The 21,649-nt window shown below is 36.8% G+C and overlaps 1 protein-coding gene across 4 annotated transcripts in view; it reads left to right on the forward strand.

The window, feature by feature from the left end:
• Positions 1-888: 888 nt before the first annotated feature.
• Positions 889-21,649, forward strand: part of LOC134220209 (protein takeout-like) — a 63,384-nt gene continuing 42,623 nt past the window's right edge. The window contains exons 1-2 of one of the 4 annotated variants that reach the window (XM_062699200.1): positions 889-1,045; positions 12,343-12,610. In XM_062699200.1, coding sequence (XP_062555184.1) covers positions 12,508-12,610 — 103 coding nt within the window. In that variant the 5' untranslated portion in view covers positions 889-1,045; positions 12,343-12,507. Of the gene's footprint in view, positions 1,062-1,140; positions 1,288-1,361; positions 1,476-12,342; positions 12,611-21,649 lie in introns of those variants that run through there. The other 3 variants (XM_062699201.1, XM_062699202.1, XM_062699203.1) reach the window with 3 other exon arrangements.

Below are 21,649 nucleotides of genomic sequence, written 5' to 3' on the forward strand. Positions count from 1 at the left end.
TGATTTTTTAAGGCTTCCACAGATCTGAATTTTTTTTCCGCAGCACGTGCTATCAAAGCATTCATCGCTACAAACCACCACGTGGCGGTCACATTTTTAAAATTATCAAAGTGGCTTTTTTCTACAGGTATGTTTTTCTTAGGCGACTATTTGGCGCTTATTTTAAGTTGCGACGAAAAATAAGCGGATGAGTAGATTTTTTTGAAAGAATAGAATGCTTAGCCCGATATCTGAACAAAGCGAAATTTAGAAGAAAATACCAAAATACCAATTAGATATCAGTTAATCACATGATTGATATCTACTAAATATCAATATAATAACTAAATGTCAATATGATAATAAGGATAACTTATCGTGTTATCAGTTTGATATCATTTCAGTTATCTGCCTTTGCTTGCTAGAAGGCGTGTTGCCTCGAAGAATTTTCCGGCAACAGGATATTTATTTTTCAAACACGTATATTATAAATGCTTGTTTTTATATCATCAATATTATCGAGTTTTTCTTGAATTTTGAAAAGGCATCATGTAGCAAGTTTATTAACTGTAGCATGAGGTGAAAACAAGCATGACAATGATTACAGGTTTGTCAATTTAACAGTCGGTTAGCAATGATTTGATTGATTTATTATAGAATATTAAAAATGATACTTCTGGATACGCCACTGGTTAACATATCGAGGTATACTAACCCTAAATACTTATTGAGAATCGGTATACTATGCTCACCCTATACGCACCGGCGAGAGAACTTCGTCCACTCAGTCAGGCGTTTTCTTACACCGGAGAGAACGCTGCTCCAACTCCAACGCAACTAGAAGTCGCCTCCTAAAAGCTCGACTGGGTTGCTATATCTGACTGGTCGTCGTACCGCAGCACCGGTGCATGTGTGCACTGTAGAGCTTCTGCTGTCAGTTAGAGTGCTTGTACTACCGCTGATACCTGTCGCTCCGAAAAAAATCTATATAAAAGTGTACAGCATTCATAATTTCTTCTTTATTTGTTGTCCAAAGGTGCTACACAAGAGAGTGCTGTTGCTGCGAGTGAGTTTATTTTTTGGTTCGTTTTTTAGAGTTGCGCATTTTCTTTAATTTTTTTGTTGCCTTTGGAACCGTGAAGGCTTACCGCTTGCGAGAGTGTCCATATCTGTTTTGGATCGGAATTAAAGTAAAAACTTGTACACCCTGACGGTTGCCGAGTGTTGTGCTTGATGCATGGTGTTGGCCGAGAAGATATCCTCTGAAGCAATACAAGAAGAAGAAAAAACACTAAAACTGCAGAAAAGGTGAAGTTCCGATGAAGGCCGACCTTCGGGCGCGCATCTCTTGGTGATACGAATATATTGAACTAGGGGTGTGGACGGTTCCGAAGAAACTCGTAGGATGAGGCGGAATTTTTGAGCAAATTAGTAATCGCAAAAGTGTGACCAGTGACATTTAATAAAGTTTGTGTGAAAAAGGATAATCGCTTTGGGTAAAAATAAAACGAGGACTATTAATAAGCTGCATACATTTCAAACGAAACCGAAAGTGATTCGGACAGTGAAGACTAACGAGTAATAGTGAATAAAGTGTGCAGACAATGGACTTCATTCTTAGGATTCGTACAGATATTAAGTGACGGAATAATCCTTCATGCACAATGCTTGGAGGAAACGTTGGATGGATCAACGCGACTTCTCAATATGCTTAACGTGCTCAACAATATTATAAATTTTGACGGTCGATTTCCACGGCAGCAGCAGTCGAGAGTTATGGAAAAAAATAAACTTGAAAAGTGTGCGATTATGCATTCTTCGGTTTTTTATATGCAGATTCGGGGGTTTTAAATTTTGCATTTTGTTCATTGTCACAGCTTGAAACGGGTGTTGGCTTATAAATCAGTTTATCTGTGATCTAAATTGGTTGAGTTTTTTATGTTCCATTTATTTGGTCTACAGGAAAGGAAATGTCTGGTCTGAACGGCGATTAAAATTCAATATTTGATACGTGAACATGGTGTTATGTAAAAATAGTGTTACAATTGTGGTGGCAATTGAATGATTTCATATTTACCAATAGATCAATGAAGTCATTCTTGAGCTATAAAAACAGCAATAACATGATTCATTAGCCGAACATTGGCAATGGCGCATCATGCAGGTTCGTCGTCTAATTATGATGTCTTTAATAGCAAACTGAGCAAAACGTAAAGACGGAAATAGACCAATGCAATATAATATACCATGGTCTTTGAATGAAACAATAAAATTTTATGGATAATTAAATTAGGCCGTTAAAAATGTTTAACGATAACTGTTTCCAACAACCATAAACATATATAAATATTAAAATAAATAGAATTCAGAGGCTCATCGGGTTTGCGGAACAATGTTGAGGAAATTCATGAAATTTTATTTTCGCACCCTAAAATTGTAATTTTTAACATATTCTTTTGGAAAAATTTTATTTGTTTTCAGTTTTCGATTTGAAAAGTACATCCTTATTAAAACAAGCTGGATTTTTTCTATGTATTTTAATGATTTTTTGTTCTATTTTTCTAGTACTTTTTATTATTTCGTTTACGAATATTGGTATTTTTGAGAGAATATATAATTTATAATATATATTCCGTTAAAATTCTCTTCTTTTTCTTCTTCTTCTTCTTGTTCTTATTTAATGGCTCGACATTTCAACTGGAACTTGCAAAATGGTCTTCTTAACAATGTGGATTCATATTATTTATTATTTTCATAATTTCCATAATTATTTATCTAAAGTTTTTCTATGTCTGCCATTGCATTTTTTTTCTGCCAAATGCGTGCCAATTAAGATAAATACAAGCGACCCTTCAAATCAATTGTTCACAAATTCAAATATATTTATATTCTTTTACGTACATATAGGTACTAAATGATAAGTTGTCATATCAGATAATTCTTAACAAAATTTTGCGGAATTGGGAGCAAATTAGAACTGGCTGACTCTGTTTTTGTTGCTTAATTTCGGATTGCTAAATTAAAAAACAAAATGTCAAAAAAATATAGCTTATAGAGTAACGGTACCAATAGTGGAGGTATTAGTAGATCCACAAACGAAAATATTTTTTAAAAATTGATAATTGTGGGAAATCTACAGCTTTAATATCTTAGCCAATAGATAAACTAATAAATTTGCTAACAAAAATGAGATAGATGTCATTTAACATTAACAATTATCAAATATTGCTTTAACCACTATGGGTACACTGTGCCTTTAGTGGCGGTAAAAATTAATTTTGGTTCCCATAGTGGTGCTATCCATTGGTTTCTTATGAGTCTCGCCACTATTGGTACAGTTGCACCACTATAGGTGCAAGGGAGTCAATTTTGTTAAGGAAAATCATTGTTTTCAATAGTTTTTCAAGCGAAATCTTAAGATAAGTTGCATTTAACAGGATATTTAAAGCACGACGCTTCAACTGAAATAATCGTAAAGTGTATAAATATGATAAATCTCATTAAAACCCCACTACCTCCACTATTGGTGCTACCTCCACTAAGGGTACGGTTACCCTATCGAAATGGAATCTCGTCAAATGTTGTGAATAATTTGAATCACTACGAAATATGTTCATAATACTTGAAAATAATGTATAGAATGTCCCTGCACATTTAAGTATTATTCAGTTATAGATTATCATCATACAGCTTCGACTTTTGCTAAAGGTTTTTCTCTTACATTGTGATGGCAAAAACAACGTCATGAGTATACCTTGACACAGGAATGCCATCAAGAGATCGTCGAGAAGTTTCGAAAAGGAGACCGGTTCTAAATTTCGACCTAGACTTATTCTAAAAACTTTTTCAGTCATGTGGACGCCTAATCAATAGTCACCTCTTCTAGACCCTGAAATTCCATCAAATGGTTCTTTCTGAAAGCTTCAAAGGAATGTACCGACCTTCATCTTTCCTCTTAGAGAGGTCCGGCTTGTTGATTTTAGCCTTCATTAATAATTGCTTGCTAGTTTCATTGTCCATCGGTGGCCAGCAAGCGTTTAAAATAAAATTACGTATGTTTCTTGGGCTTGGTGGCAACCAAGTGATCCCGGATAACTAATATCACGTATACAATTGATAGATTTAAACAACTCGTTCTCGCGTAGCGCAGAGAGCAAACACTGAAATAGTTTTCATTGACTTTGGCAGTGTCGCACTTCTTCAGATAATCTGTCAATAACAGAAGCTGAAGAGCAACCGTAGTTCTCTAGGTCGTATTCCTACAAGTGACTATTTCCCACACTCAACCAGCAGATGGCAGATTATAATACAGTTCTGTATAAAATTTCGACGTATACAAATTCCGAAGATTTTAATACAATCATTGTATTGAAATCTTACAATTTTATAATATTTTAATACAATATTTCCATAAAAAGCTTGATAATAATTTCTAGATGTTTTGAGGCATTGGCACAACCACAATTGCTACCCGACTAGAAGGTCATATGAAAATTATATCATCATATGTTATTATGTTACACAAAAATTTTATAACAAAATTTGTTAGAAATATGGTGCAGGATGTTGTTAAAATATCTAAATTTCTATCAAAAATTACACTACTCGAAACAAAAAACTATAAAATTTTGTTACAATTTTATCATAAAAATAACATATTTTGTTAAAAATTTATAACAGAATCAGATACAAAATATATTGTTTACTGTGCAGTTACAGGTCGTGATAGCTCTCCAGATTGTGATCGACATTCAGAAATATTAGTTTTTTCTGAACAAAAATATTTTTCAAGAACATGAAACTATGAACATTACAAATTAGACAACTTTTTCAAATTATATCAGCGTCATGTCATAGATGTCACAAAATCTATGGCAGGAGACTTTGCTACATCTATTTTAATTGCCTACTGTTGGGCAATTCGGTATTAAGCATTTTTTAAATCTTATTATGTTAAAATCCTGTTACAACATTTGAAAGATAATGGCTACTAAGAACAAAATTGTATCAAAATAAGTTAGAAAGATCACAATATGTTAAAATTGTGTTAAGTTTTAGTTATGCTCTTCTAGTCGGGTATAATAAACGATTAACAAAACACTGCCAATAAACCCGTTCCAAATCTTCCGGAGGTCTGATTGGTGGCCATCCGGGGACAAAAAGCAGTCACTACTTTGATTCTGCTCCCACAGTGCAACATCTTTTGGATATCACTGTCATGTCCAGGGAATTAAGCTCTTGGCCTCTTGAACAACTCTGTTCAGCTCCATCATTCTTAGTATGTAGGCTTCGTGGTCGTGTGGTTGGTATCAACAGACATTCAATCGTATTGTCCTGCGGAATGTGGGTTCCGTTCTCATCGCAGTCTCCTCGCAAAATGTTTTTGTAGGAAAATGTTTACAACAGAGCAAATAATTGCATTAGTTTGTTGTTTCGCAGCGTGATTCAAACAATCAATTTGTCTCTACCGAACTCATTCGATTCTGTCTTATCTACTGAGTATTCTCTGAAAATTTGAGCTGATTTGACTTAGAACAATCTGAACCCACCTACCTAAAAGCAATGCTTGAGAGCAAGGATGTTATCGATCATGTAGCAGTTTATCAACAACTCATTCCAGAGGCTGAATTTCAAAATGTGCTGTGTGGTGGACTTCTAGTGAAAAGGTTTTTTCACAACTCTTCCCAATAATTTGTTGTTTGAATTCCACTGACGGAGACTCGACTCTAGAATGAATTTTTGACAAACTATCAACTGTTCGAATCCCAATTTCTAAATGATCGAAAACATCCTTGTTTAAGAGCTTTCACTCATAGCTGAAAATTTTCCATTTTTCCATTTTACGCACAACTGTAATAATTTTCTTCAAGGTTTGCTTTATCAATCGACTTGATTGTGTTATAACTCAGAGCCAAGAATTTATAATACAAAGAAAATGATCTCATAAAAAGTCCGCCATCGAATCACCTTCGCTTTCTCTGTGCTTCATAAAATCCGTTTAAGTTCCACTCACCGACGTGTTAGATATTGTCAAACAAGCATCGACAAATTTTAATAAAAAAATAATAAAAAAAATATTAATAAAAAAACACACTCTCTAGTCAGTTCAATTCAGCAGTCCGCATCACTATGCAACTATTTGGATATTTTTTTTCGATTTTTTAAATATTTCGACTGTCGTTCCAAGCAAAACTGTTCCATGTTAATTTTGATGAAATAAAATCAAACTAGCGTCAATTTGCCAGAAACAGTTGGATCTGAAAGCTTCATCGATATTTTTAAAAGTTAATAAGCGTTAGCAACAAAAACATGATGCGAATAACTTCTTATTAAAATGTTCTACAGTCTCATCATTATCATCAAACGATAACTTCATTGTTTTGGGACGAGGAAGTGTCGAAAAATGGGTTGAATCATTTGAACGAGATATTTTTGTACAAGAGAGGCTGATTGCATATAATATCTAATAACAATCTTGAATATTTCCACGAATATATAATATTTATCGTTCTTGTATACCAGGATGTATAAAAAACCCAGATTAATCTATCTAATAGTAATGACTTTCTCGTGCATTATAAAGGTCAAAAATTACTTTAGAGCGATAAATCCCAATATTTCCACCAATTTACAATTGTTTGCATCCATTGACTGCCACTGTTTATTGAAAAAAAATCTTGATTCCATTTTTTGTTCAAGGAGGGACCCTTGGACTCTTTTTTAAATAATTCCGAAATGCAATGTCCGATCGGACCAATTTTCAATGGCAAACAATGTGACCGGATTCCCAGTCGAATTAGTCCCAAAAGTAAAACACCCATAAATCGCCCTCAACCTAGTTTTCGCCCACCCTCATTTCTCGAAAACTAATTGATGAAAACGAATCTATGACAAAAGGTCAAAAAACAAAAACACCTAAAAACTCATGTAAAAAAAGCCGTTTGGCCTAACAGGTTGTCTGGTCGAAACGATCGTTGGCCAAAAATGTCATTTAGCAGAAATAGTGTTTTGGCAGAATAGGCCATTTGGCCGAAAATGTCATTTGGTCCAACGTGTCATACGGCCAAATTTCAATGACTGAACCTCGTAGTTAACGGGTAATATGGTCAGAAATGGCCACTTGTTCGACGAAATGGTATTTTTGTCTATTGACCGTTGCCTCTCTATTTTTAAGTCGATACTGGCTTGACCGAAAATGTAGTTTGGCCCAAAGCAATGTACAGCCAAACGGAAAATTTGGCTGGACTTGTAAAAAGTTGTTTACACTAACAGATCATGTGGCTGAAAACGTCGTTCGGATAAAAAAGTCGTTTGACCGAATATAGATCATTTGATCAAAAATGCCGTTTGGTAGAAAATGTCATTTGGCAGAAAGAGCCATTTGGGCCAAAAATGTACTGAATTGATCATTTTGTCAAAAATACGTCTAGCCGAATAGGACATTTGACAGAAAATTCCGGTCGGCCAGAAGGGTTGTTTTGCAGAAAGGACATTTTCGGGCCAAATTACCATTCCTACCAAACGACATTTTCGGTCAAATGATCTATTCGGTTAAACGATTTTTTTCGACCAAATTTCCCGTTCGACTGAATGTCCATGTCGGTTGGATGTCGTTTTCGGTCAAACTACTTTTTTGGTCAAGCCATTTTCGACCTGCTAACAGTTTCGGATAAACGTTCAATTTGGCCCAATTGGATTTGGTTGGATGTCTTTTGGCTTAAAGGCCAATATCGACTTAAAAAATAGGGAAGTCGTTCGATAAAAGGCCTTTTCAACAGGCTACTGACATTCTATGGTTTAGTCCATCGGCAAATCGTAGCCAGTAAACGACAATTTTGGCCTAACGGCATTTTTGGGCTGATCAAAACAACTTTTTCGCCAATGGAATTTCCCAAAAAAAAAAACTTATGGACAATACAATAGTCGTTCGATAACTGCAAGATGGTTTCGTTTCAGCTATCAAATGACGCTCAATAACTGCGACGTATCCTAGACGTCTAACAATTGTCAAACGACGTCAGAATAGAAGTGCACCTGATTGTTCAGTATGCAACTATCATCGACTTTGACATCGTTTTGAAGCTCAGTTGTTCGATAACTGCAAAACTGATGTAACGGTCGAAATACAGTTGAAAGCATTTAGGTTAAATGACTTTCAGTTGTCAAACGTGTACTGTACAAAGAATTTCCCGTAGAAATCCAATGATTTCAAACAATTTTTCGTTGAAACATTTTGAACAATCTTCCGCGGAAGGAGAATTTCTCGTGAACATTCCAGTGATTTTTTCTTGAAAACTTCTTAGAGTCTCCCGCGGAAATTGTTAAGAATTTACTGTTTTATCGTTGGAACAGGAACAACAGCAACAGGAACTTTTCGTAAATTTCCGAAGTTTTTCCTGTAGAAATTGAGAATATTTTTTTGTGAAAATTCTGAAGTTTATAATGTAAATTGCGACGATTTTTCTGGTGAAATTACATACAATTTTATTTTGGAATTTCAAAGAGCTTCTCTCGGTAATTCCAAAGATTTCTCGAAACTTCAAAGTAGTTCTCGTGAAAAATCCGAAAATATTTTCCAAATTTTGGAAAAACTTTTAGATTTTTCTGGAGAAGTTCATTAAATTTTTCATGCGAAATTCAAAAGCTTCTTCTTTTATTGTCTTGAAAATATACCGAAAAAAATGTAAAAGAAAATCTTAAAAAAAAACTTGAAGAAAAAATCGCCACGCCGATTCACGCCTCCGCATCCGCGCCGGTTAAATGGCTACCGACGAAAATTCTGACAAACGCCTCCGCCGACGAATATAGGACCGGCGCACACCTCTAGTTAAAGATACAATCAAGTAGTGGAGCTAAATGGAGATGTACAAACTTGTCTTATGACAAGCAATTAAATATGCTAAACGAAAGCTTGGACAGAAAAATAGAATGGTGGGCGCTTGGTGCGATTTGGCAGAATCCCGACCATATACTCATCCGATTTGCTCGCAGCATGTTGGGCTCGAGAAGGATTCTAGCCAAGAATATCTATTCAACTATAAGAGCTATTTTAGACCTTTCATTCATACTGTTCAAGGCAAAAAAAAAAATTAACGCCGCTAAGTGGATGAAACAGTGTTTTTTCATGTAAAAAAGCACAGGCCCGGTTTTGGCTTTGGCGATATGTTCAATACTTTTATGTCGACAATATGTAATGGGATCTTCATCTACTGTTAACACTCATTGTTGGTTCGACTGCTTCGGAAGCAAGAGATTATTTTCTAAATCTACTCAATTCCTCCCAATTACTAACTTACAAACCTTTTTATTTTTTGGATTTTTCATAGCGTAAGTTTTTTTTTTCAATAGTGAAAGATCTTGGGGAGGATCCAATAATGTTGTAATGTGAAAATTTGCCATTCTCAATCATCTTTTCCTCCTTTCTATATTACACAACTCGTATGGAGCATCTAAAAATTTGGGTTGGATCGTCACAAGCATTGTATGTTGTACTTAAACAAAATGTTGGATATTTGTAACACAATGTCAGGTTTATTTTGATGGATTTTTGTGTTAGTTCATGTAATATCTAGAACAAACATTTGAAAAGGACGTAACAGCCAAAATTTATTCCTTCTAATTCTTCGTCTATATATATAGTTATATGCGTGGACAAAGAATCAGAAGGAATAAATTTTGGCTGTTACGCCCTTTTCAAATGTTTGACTACATATAATCAATTAGTTTGATCCTCTGTCCCAATTCCAATTCTTTTTTTAGAAGAGCTACTAAATTGACTCTACGAATCTATTATTCTCATGAAAGCATCACGATTGTACCCCTCATCGGAATGAATCAGTACTTCTATCTGAAATACTTACTAAATGAAAAAATAAGTGATGTAATTGTTGTCCTAAGAATCAGCAACAAACCGTCGCTTTTCATAATTTATAGAATACTACGACCGAGGCAACGCAAACATTTGTTTCAAGTTGTTAGAAAAAAATCAAATTAAAATATCTCCAATTATACTAGGTAGATATTACTAGTTTTTAAACGCTCTATAAAGGTGTTATTTTTAAAATTTTATAGTTATGTTAAATACTGTGCTATTATAATAAAAGGCCCAATAGTGGAGAAACTAAGCACGCTCCTGCACTGATTGCTCGATTATACTTCATATATACTACATTTTCCTTACCTTGAGAGTGTATCCGGAAGCTCAATTACTTCTTTTCTATATGGAGCAAGGCGTAACTGCTTAAAAATCCATTATTGTTACCTAAAATAATTACTCAAATTATAGGCGCTGTGTTCCAATAGTTGCGGCATTTTGTGTTCCCATAGTTGCGAATCCCATAGGTTGTATGAGATTCGCAACGATTGGAACACTATCCCAACTATTGACGCAAGGAGACAAAATATAAGCTATTTTAAAGATACTTTACCAATTTAGAAGGAATTCCAATGTTGTTTTTGCCTCTATCGTATTTTGTTGACAGGTCAACTAACAGACCGGTACGGTGGGTTGCTGCGATTAATTTGTTGATTCCCTAAAATCTGTACTACCGCAACAATAGAAACACCCACGACTATTGGAGCTTTTACCCTACTAATCGGATTGATAACGCCGGTCATTGAGTGGTCAGTCCTCGCTGGTACCGTTGACCATTTTATTAAACGTAAAATATATGGCCATGCCTTCTCTCTGACAGTGTTAGAAAGAAACTCAAGGTTTCAAAACTCACGAACGATTCACATCAGCCGGACTCATTGATGAAGTTTTCCTACAGAATCGTAAGCGAGCTTATTTCTATATGTTCGTTCGATTATTAACGATCGAGAATGAGTTCGCCAGCACTGTCCTTGTATATACCGTGCGGGACCGAAATCCGTACAGCACCGAAATCCGTCCACCTCATGAGATATTAATAAATTAAAGGGGGTTAAAGGTAATTAATGTAGAAATAATTTATCTTGTACTGTTCAGATACTTGGCAGTAAGCATTTAGGGCATAGAAATGGAAAGAAGGCTTTGAAATTAAAACAGCAAAAATCAAAAACAAATCGCCACCCGCCAAACGCGGAGTTTTTGGCGCCATTTTGTTTTTGGGTAGAGCATTATTGCACCAAAAGTAACTGTGTTTCTTTGCTAATTGCGAATCATTACATAAGATAAGCGGAATACAAATCCAAGGGATCGCTTCTCAAGGTGCGTATTGAACTATTTACAGTAGTAGTTCAGTCAATCACACTGTTTCAATTTAAATATTCAGTTAAAAAATAGCTGTACGCATTTGGATCCCTTGTTTCGAAATCCGTCCACAGTGGACGGATTTCGAGTCAGAAGTAGTTGACTTTATTCATTATTTGGTAATGTTTCTCGTAGTTTTTAATGAGTAAATGTGAAACACTTCAAAAGTAGAAGCCTTCATGCTCCTATTTCAATGAAAAACGTTTTATTTACATTCGATTCCTATTTTCCAATGACATTTTCATATACTAAGGTGCTTAAGTGTACGGATTTCGATGCCCCACTGTAGAAAGTAAAGCTGTAGGACCTGGTATCATGTGTTGATGGGTTAGATAAGGAGGGTTCAGATGTGATATGGAAACCGTCTTCCCAGTTCGGTGGTTGCCACTCTTTTAGCGCAAACCATAATCTGGGTACTTATTCAAAAATAACGTATATGATTTTGTAAACAAAGATTCAAACGTCGATTTGTCTAATCTGATAGCACTCCCACGCAACCTTCCCCTACCTGTCTGTACTAGAATCTACCAAAACCTGTATAAGAACTGGGAATATGCGAAAATGCTAGATTATTTTTCAAATATTATATGATACCTTACTAACTATTTTGCAAGCTTTTCTTGCAATATTCGTTCGTGAGTTTACATTTTTGTAGAAGAATCTAACAAGTTCGCATATGTCTAGTTCTTAAACAGTTTGGAAAGGTTCTCATACAAAATTGTTAAAAAATCTAACAGTCTAACAGCTGGTTGGGTATAATCATTTTTTATTTTGTAAGAAAATGCCTGCCAGTTAGACAGATATTTTTATGGTTTAACAGTAAAATCAATGCTAGTTCAGGTGTTTGCTATTTTGTGATAATTATTACTTTTTGTTCTAAAGGTTCTTGGCTGCTGCCATCCAGGCACAACTTCTAAGAAAAAAAAACTTTTAGATTTATTCGGTGGATGTCCTAGTTTAGCACCCCTTTATTTGCATTTTTGACCTAAAAAAGCAAAAACAAAACCATTGGTTCTTCAATCCCTTTTCAAGCTCCATAGTATCTCCAGTCGACTGCTGCTAAGCCATTTCTAATAGTAAAATAAATCTCATCTTCGATCCATATCCCATCCGATTAATTGATTCCACAGCAACAAACAAGAAGCGTCGGATCCACGAAAAGCGAATCGCTTCACCGAGAGGTCGAGTAGTGGAAAGCACAGCAATCAATAGTTTTACAATCGACCATTACCAGCCCGTTTAAGAAGCATATCGCCTTCACGTGAGTCCGTAAAGTTCTTCCTTGACTTGAGCGAATGAGCAGCACCGTCGCGATGCATCACCGAACGACATCTATATGGAGCGTGATCGGTTGCCTGGCAGTCCTTGCCGGAACCTCCTGGGCAGCGTACGAAAGACGTAAGTACATTCTCTTTATCCATTATTCCATTTTCAACTACATATCACCCCTTCACGCTGCGCTGTGTGTAAACCTGAATGCACCGTATTTTTGATGAAGGACGACCTCATGGGAAACACAAAGGAACTCAAAGCAAATTGGCCACTTGGACGATGGATGGTAGAATGGGAAATGTCAGTTTGCCAAAAGCTATTAGCTCCTTTATTCGTTCGCCTATATTCAACTGGAAGTTGCCGGCGGCAATTCCGTGCTTCTTATGTCGATCGCTAATGAAAACGGAATCGTCATTGGGGCTGCTCGTGAGCTGTTTAAAAATTCAACCGCGTCATAGTGTTTATATCCGATTTACCAAAATTTGATTCAGTTTTCGGTGGTCGTCATAAGTACGATTTAATATTCGTAAATATCAATGCCACCAGCACTTATTGTATGAGATGGGCATCGATGCGTACCGGATAATGAACTCTCAAGTCACTTCAATTAACACTGACTGGCTACTCAATCAATTCGAGCACCTGCTAAGTAGTGGCGACCTTGACCCACACCGAACGAGGCGTAAACGTGAGAGACCACCTCTTCGGTGCGGTGGCGCATTGCCAAAAGTAAATACCTACCTCTACTAACTTGCCGGTGTCTACCAAAAACAGTGGCCATCAAATGCATGGTCTTTGCACTTTAAACAAAACAAAACTGATGATTGATCCACATAGTGACAATTTCCTCGTGGTTTTTAAAATTATCTCTTTAAATACTTCGAAAACTTTGTCTTGGGAGAGAATGATTGTTATCATTCTGTTACGGTGGAAACAAAAATAATATGGAATCATCTATGAACATGTTTTATTTTTTCGACCGCTATGAAATTCCGGCAAACCTCAAATGCAATAAATGCTAGCCCGGCGTGTAAGGTCAATAACTGTTGACAGTGTTCAGGCACCGTGCAAGCACAGTGGAAATAGTTGGCCGCCATATTTTAGCAATTGGATAACCCCGCCGATTAGTTGATCTTGTCCGAGCTAGCAATCTTAGAAAGCTACCTCCTTGCGGGATATTGGTCTATCGCCGCAGGATGTTGCAAAAATGTATATATCTGATTGTTTAGTTATCGCTACGTATTCATTGCCCCGGAGACATAATTATAAATTATGTGTTTGGGTCAAGGGTCTTTGAATGTGACGATTATGAATTCCGTTTTAGAATTTGGGCAATAAAAAATTCAATTTTCAAGAACTTTTTACTTATTTCTTCTGCGTTGAGCAGATGAATGATCATTGTTTTAAGTGAAAATCGCAAAAAACAGTATGAGAACAAAATTATTATTTCTTCATGAACATTTTTAAGTAATTACGGAGTAATTACCTTATGATATGTCGGAGGAGTTTACAAGATAATTTCTTTAGTGTTTCGGAAATTCGGAAAAATTCTTTAGTGTTTTCTGGACGAATTCTTGGAGAAATTGTGGAGAAGTTTCCGTGCGAATTGCCGGGGGAATTACTTATTTCCGGAGAGATTCTTGGAGGAATCTGTGAAGGAATTCCTAGAGAAATTTTCGGAAGAATTCCTTAAGAAATTAACGTAGCATTAAGTTACATAATCATCTGTTGGACGAACATCCTGAGGCATTCCTGAAGGAGCTTACGGAGGATTTCTTGGAGGAACTTCCTGAGGTATTCATGGATGACCTTTCGGAGGAACTCCTGGAGGTACTTCCGAAAGCATTTCTGGAGGCACTTCCAGAAGCATTTCTGGAAGAACCTCTGCAGGATTTCATGGTGAATTGGAGAATTTCCGGAGGAACTTTAGGAGGAATTCCTGGAGGATTTTCCGGAGAATGTTTTGGAGAAATTCCTGGAGCAACTCCCTGAGACAATTCTGGACGAGCTTCCGAGGGAATTTCTGGAAGAACTTCCGGGGGGAATTCTTGGAGGAACTTCCGGAGAAACTTCTAGAGGAACTTCAGGATCAGTTTATAAAATTGATGAGCTGACGATTATTAAGGATATATAAACATTAAACATGTAAATATGGCTGAAAAATGACGGAGATATTTCCGGAGACGACGGAGATCGTCCTGAGCGAAGAAAAAATTAAAATAATTTCCATTTCGTATTTTTTTTGCTGTGTTGGCCTGGTTTTATCACTGTTCTGCTCGTTTGGTTATGGTATTCTGGGGTATTGGCCACCTTGAGGTAAATTCCGGGATCTTTGGGGGAGCTTCCGGAGGCATCAAAATCGGGGAAGGGTCATTTGGCCGAAACCCACTCGGCCGAAAGCCATTTGGCCGAATGCCACTAGGCATAACAAGCCATTAGGCCGAAAGTCATTTGGCCGAAAGGGTCGTTTGGCCGAAAGGATCATTTGGCCGAAAGGGTCATTTGGCCGAAAGTGTCATTTGGCCAAAAGGGTCGTTTGGCCGAAAGGATCATTTGGCCGTAAGAGTCTTTAGGCCGAAAGGGTCATTTGGCCGAAAGGGTCATTTGACCAAAAGGGTCATTTTACCGAAAGGGTCGTTTGGCCGAATGGATCATTTGGCCGAAAGGCTCATTTTGCCGAAAGGGTCATTTGGCCGAAAGGGTCATTTGGCCGACAGGGCCGTTTGGCCAAAAGGGTCGTTTGGAAACGTCTCACTTCTCAACAGTGGACTCAACTGTCAACAGTGAAAAGAGAAAAATGAAGAGTGAGACATGAGACGTATAACTTCTTACTCCTCATTTCTTACTTCTCGCTGTAAAAAGTGAGTAGTGAGACGTCTCACTTCTCTCCTCGCGCTTCTCACTTTTGACAGCGAGTAGTGATAAATGAGGAGTGAGAACTGAGACGTCTCACTTCTCTTTCCTCATTTCTCTCTTCTTACTGTGAAAAGTGAGTAGTGCGAAGTGAGTAGTGAGACATCCCACTACTCACTTTTAATAGCGAGAAGTGAGAAATGAGGAGTGAGAAGTGAGACGTGAGAAATGCAGAGTGAGAAGTGAGACGTTTCACATCTTTTCCCTCATTTCTCACTCCATGCTGTCAAAAGTTAGAAGCACGAAGTGAGTAGTGGGACGTCTCTCTTCTCATTCCTAATTTCTCACTTTTCAAAAACTATTCGGCTAAATGTCCTATTCGGCTAAATGACCTATTCGGCCAAATGACCCATTCCACTATGGGGCGGTTCCAATCAAAGTGGTGGCCAATAATATTTTTTTGGTTTTTCTGCATTTTTTATAGTATTCTAGTAAGATTAGCATGAGGAAGGTGTAACTAGTATTTAACCCAGTAATGAGCTACCTACTCTTGCACAATAAACTTTAACGATTGTTTTTAATTTTAGGGGTAGTTCAAATGCAAATCAAAGCTAGAATAACGTGCATAAGATTAAATAGGAGAGGTACAAGTGGAAGCCCATCTCCCACACCCGGACACCAACACCAATGAAGATTTTTTTTAAATCCGTTTTTCAGACTTTGTGCCAAAATGACGCTCATCCGCAGCTATCCGCAGCTGGATTCGCGTTCCGCAGATAGTAATAGACTCCAAACTAAACTTTGGTGGTGGTCTCTTGAGACTGCTCGGCCCTGCTTGTTAGATATAGTCCAACATAGGCAAAAATATACATTTTTTTCAATAATCACCCAATTTTTACCATTTTTTGTTTCCCGTGTATCCTTAACAACATACTCATTTTATAGTTTAGACAATTATCTTTCCAACGGTGTATCAAATTCAAAAAATTGGACCATTATTCGCTGAGAAAATTGCATTTGTTTGAAATGCATTTTTCTACAATTTTTACAATTTTCCTAAGTCTGATGTCTGTGACGCAATGAATTTTCATCACAAAGAGCTGAAATTTTGGGTATCTAGGTTTAAACTATCCGTCTATCAAATGGTATACAAGACACATCATTCAAAGCAAATCAATTTTTCGATTTTTGGCCACCACTTTCCCCATAGTTCGGCCAAACGATCCTTTCGGCCAAACGACCCTTTCGGCCAAATGACCCTTTCGGCCAAACAAACCTTTCGGCCAAACGACCCTTTCGGCCAAACAACCCTTTCGGCCAAATGACCCTTTCGGCTAAATACTACTTTCATGCATGAAGCAGCTGGGCGTTCATGACAGCAATTGCTTGGATTCAGATGGCTTTGCTTTTTTTCTTTTTGCCACGTCCTAGTAAAATGACTAGGTAGCACGTCTCACCCTACCTAACATGAATTCAATGTTTCAGCAAATCTGATCATCTATGCTTTAGAGTTTCGAGGGTCATCATTTCGTTGAATCATCCGTCATCTTTTACAATCGTTGCACTGTCATTTTAAACATAATTTTCCCATTTTTGCATGAGTTCGCATCTATATTAGCTAGACAAGCCTTATATATGCAGTTATAGTTCATGTAATCATTTCCTGGAGTACAGACTAACTGATTTTTTTTGCTTTTTATTTTTTATCAAATTGCGATAGTTTGTAAATTTCAATCCCATTCCATTGACTATGGAATATTAATTTGTTTGTATTCCCAGTTGCGTACATATTTCCATCTCGTTGAATTTCCATTGCTTTTTGCTGTGTTAAACTTTGCGTATCAGTTCTATAACTGTTGTTTTCAACTTATGCCACTGTTCCTTTCTCGAGTACGTCACCTAACTGAAGTTGCGATGCATACACCTTGCTTCAAATTTTCGAAAGGAGTAATATGAGTTGGAAAAATATTGTTAAAGCAACTTAATAAAAAAAATGCAAATACGTTTGATCCAGAGCCAACAAATCTCATTTTATATCGTTCAAACGATCGTAAATTTCGAATCGAGCATGAGGCATGGGGTTCGACATCCTGCTGATAAGTTGAAGTCTCGCACCTGACCTTGCGATAGAAATTTCAAAACACTCACATAGTCGTCGTTTCACTACGAACCGCCGATTTCGACCCAATACTTCACTTGGTTTTGATTGACTATACCCAGTTCGATCGAGAAAGCGGTCAACCGGTTATCGAACGACGCCATGGCAAGGACGCCGCTAACCGGTACCCTATCGCTATTGGTATATAATTTTCAGTATCAGCTTTTAGCATCGATTTCAAACGATTCTATTTTGATTCTTTCAAGCGAATCCATCCGGTTGCCCATCGCGGATCAGAACAGCAACATCGTGATCTTGCATCATCGTTTTATTTTTTCGACCTCCAAATTGGCCGGAACAACATTTCGGTTGCATCAACTTCTAACTTCGGTTCTTCGAGGCAGTGCGTACTGAAGAGTTTGAAAAAAAAGTTGATTGCATCGCTGATGAATAGAAATAGATATCAAACGACAACTCTCTGACGTGACTGGTGGCATGATGTCAATTCGAATCAACTTAATTCGTGGGCCTACGTTTGACGAATGGTGGTTAGAAAACGGAATTCCATAGCAACCCGAATGGTCATCCAAGTGGTTAACGAACGGTGCGCGATGCGCTCCGGAGTCCGCCAAAACAATGAAACAACAGAAGGCTCGGCAGCTCAAGTGCACTTTTATGCAACCGAGAAACCCGCTGCCGGTTGCATTGATTAATTGTCCGCTCGTTGAATAAGGCAGCCGGTGCAGTTCGAACTCGATAAATGCTGAGCATCCTCAAGAGGTTGTGGAAGGTGGAATATTGTATGTTTTGCATTGGTCTTCTCTTAGAACATTATACCGAAAAGAGTCTGAGTCACGCGAAAAAAAGACCTTTTGGAATCTGAAATTTCATATTTCTTAACTCAAAAACTCTTGGTAAAGTTTTGGGAGCTTACTCAAAGTACGTAATAATAATATTAAAACTTGACGGTCTATTTTTGCAGTGAGTTTCTCGAGACAATTTTGTTATGCGAGTAAGGCATATCAAAAAACTTTTTTTTTTATTTGAAAGCTGTGTGTGTTTTTCATGTAGACGGTGAGTCCCACCTTTTTAGCATGGCTAATATAAAAATTGTCCCAATGCAAAATACCATGCCCCAAACAACAGCACACTTTCAGCAAATACACCGAGCAAAGTTGGTTTACGAATAACAGTTTAAACATTTTGTTGTCATAATGATCGTGTATCGTCTATCGTGTTAACAATAATAAAATCAGCAGTGGTTTTGCAACTACTGTCCGATACAGCAGAATTCGTGTACAGTCCGGAAGGTTTGGTTGATACCCACTACCCCACTAAGCAGCAGGCAGCAGTCAGTTACACGAGTAACTATTTAGTCTGGCGCCACAACGAAACCTTCGCGGTGACTGAGCTCTTCAATGACAATTGCATGTATGTTTTCTATGTTTCTATGGATTGTTCAATTTTGGATAGGTGTAAATTATATCAAAGACAATGATGAAGAAATTAACTCAATCTTGTTCTTCTGATAATATGCTTGAACCCAGACGATAGGCGGTTACAAATTATTTCTGGAATAGGAGGATTTAGTACATCTAATCTTGGTATATACAGACAAAAACCAAATCTTACAATTATCGCCTGATTTTTTAAAAGGTCGTATGTCCAAAAGATTATTGCTAAGCGTTGATAATATTTACATCGAATTTTTAGCACAGATCTGAAGAAAAGCTCTTTTTTATCATTTATTAATAAATACTGTAGATTATTACTAATTAATACACGTAAAACAAGCGTTCATGAATTCGTGAACTAGCGAGTTCACGGTGTATTTTTCGTGAACAACTGTCACGGATTCGGGAATACAGTCACATTTCCTGGAACGATCTGGAAAACGTGACTGGTGTTCCCAAATACATGAATCAAATCACGGTGTATTGTTAGTGGTTCACGAATTCGGGAACGTTTTTTTTTGCGTGTATTATTAAATCTGGTTAAGCACGGAATCGAATAATGCAACACGGGTCAGTTTTGCCGTTAATGATGTTTTGGCAATACGGATGAAACCTTTCCAGGACGGATAACTTGTTAGAGAATGCATATCGGCTGTTATTGATATGATATGGTGTGCTCTAAACAAATAGCCTCCTTCAGTAGTATAGACCTGTGCAGGAGTTCATGAAATTCACTCACCCGATGGATTTTGACATTTGAGCGGGTCGTCTTCTCGAACAAAAGTTCATTTTGCGTTCATTATGCGACCCGCTCAAACGTCATAATTTCTTGGGGGAGTTCATTTTGCGTTAGTCTATTAGTTTGTCGTAATACAAGGTTAAGAGTTAGAGTTTTCAAAAAAACTTGAAAGCTAAGTTACGTGAAAAGACTAACCGCTTTTGAATCTACCTGCTTACAATCGATGAAAATACTGAATGTAAAAAACAATGCATGTCTTCATGAGGGGAATTCATGGTTATCTTCATATTACAGAAGAATAAGCAGCTTTGATCTCAAAGTAGGAATCATCTATCTCAGGTATAGACATGAGGAAATCTGTTATTATGATCTGTATGAAGGAGCTTCATTTCATCTTCGAAAACTTAAGGCCTAAAAACTGATGGAGTTCCGGCAATGACGGGAAACAACACGGGCGTTATGCCACTTGAAAATTAAAGCTATTTGTTTATTTGTTATACGATTGTTAATCAGCCACAAAAAATAATTTGTGATATGTCTCTGCACATTGCGTTTTTTTTACCAAAAAGATCTATCCAGCTTTCCACGCTCGCCATAATGGCGGATGCCATAAAAATTTTTACAAGAACTGCTTCCCAACACTGAACTGAAATTCCAGTCTGAGCATTCTTTGAATTTTCTGGTAACCAATAACTTCAAATGAGTTGTTTATTCTTCTATCAAAAAAAAAAAACAATACGCACCAGAATTTAAATTTTGAAGTTTAATATCTTTTTCACTATTTTTAGCTGGCACTTCTCTATTCCAGCGATTATTGAATAAAAGTTAAACAATATGACAACAGATTGGATTTTGAAATTCAACGTTCATCAATGATGTTAAAATTAATATGCAATATTCAAGCACATTCAAGGTCGCCATCTGAAGTTGTTGCGAAATGATTCACTTAAAACGAAAAGTGCAGCTTCATGGGCTTTTGGAACGATGAACATCGTTCTGTTTGCAACAATACTTTTCAATCAACTAGTTTACTTATCATATACGCACATTTCAGATAATTGATTGGAACAATTTGACATTTATTAAAGACTTTCGTCAGTTGCAACTAAGCCGGATGCCGTACTAGGAGGTTTTTAAATCATCTTTGGTTCCACGGCACGAACTTGTTCCTCTCTCTGCTTTTGGGATCTATTTTCATTCTTCAAAAAATGGTTCATTTTCAGGCCGCTTTACTTCCCAAAGTGAATCGGATTGCATCTTTACCACCTTACCAAACATATTTTGATGTATAGTTAATAATCGATAGGCTAAAACATCATTAATAAATTGCAAATTACAACATAATTACATCAACATTATTACCGATTAGACATTTGTCTATAGTTTATCAGTATGGAATAAGGAGGCCAGTCAATGAATCGATGTCTTAGAATTAATGAGAGTCATTTATTTGAATGTTGGCGATGATTTCTCGAATACCTATTTAGCGCTATTTAACTACACAATTGAAATATTGAATGCAGGCTTCACATGGTTATAAATGAATATATTGCTTTATACAATTTCCCGTGTCCTACTTTAAGACCTATAAGAGTTTAAGTTTAACTGAACCAGATTTGTAAGAAAGTTTCGGTATACGTAAAAAATATGGGCGAATGGCTGAATTCATGGGCTCCAGATAGCCTTGCATGCAAAGACGTACGATTCCCAACTCGGAGATGGCGAGCTTGATTCTCGGTCCTGTCGAGGATATAGAATGTAGAGCCATAGAAGATAAAGAAGAATCTGAATAACTATACGTAGAAAAATATCAAACTTAAAAATGATAAATCTATCTGTTGAGAAGCGTATCTAATTGAAGAATGTTTTATTATTAGTGTGCCTTTGAGGAGATATGGGACCACATTAGTTTGCACAGTACCAGAACCTGTAACAAATTCGTAGGAAATACTTTACAGTGTTTACTATACAAACATCAATGTTTGAATATCTAAATAGATGATTATAAGATGATCAAATCT

Source organism: Armigeres subalbatus, chromosome 3 (genome assembly GCF_024139115.2).
Source record: "Armigeres subalbatus isolate Guangzhou_Male chromosome 3, GZ_Asu_2, whole genome shotgun sequence".
Lineage (NCBI taxonomy): Eukaryota > Metazoa > Arthropoda > Insecta > Diptera > Culicidae > Armigeres > Armigeres subalbatus.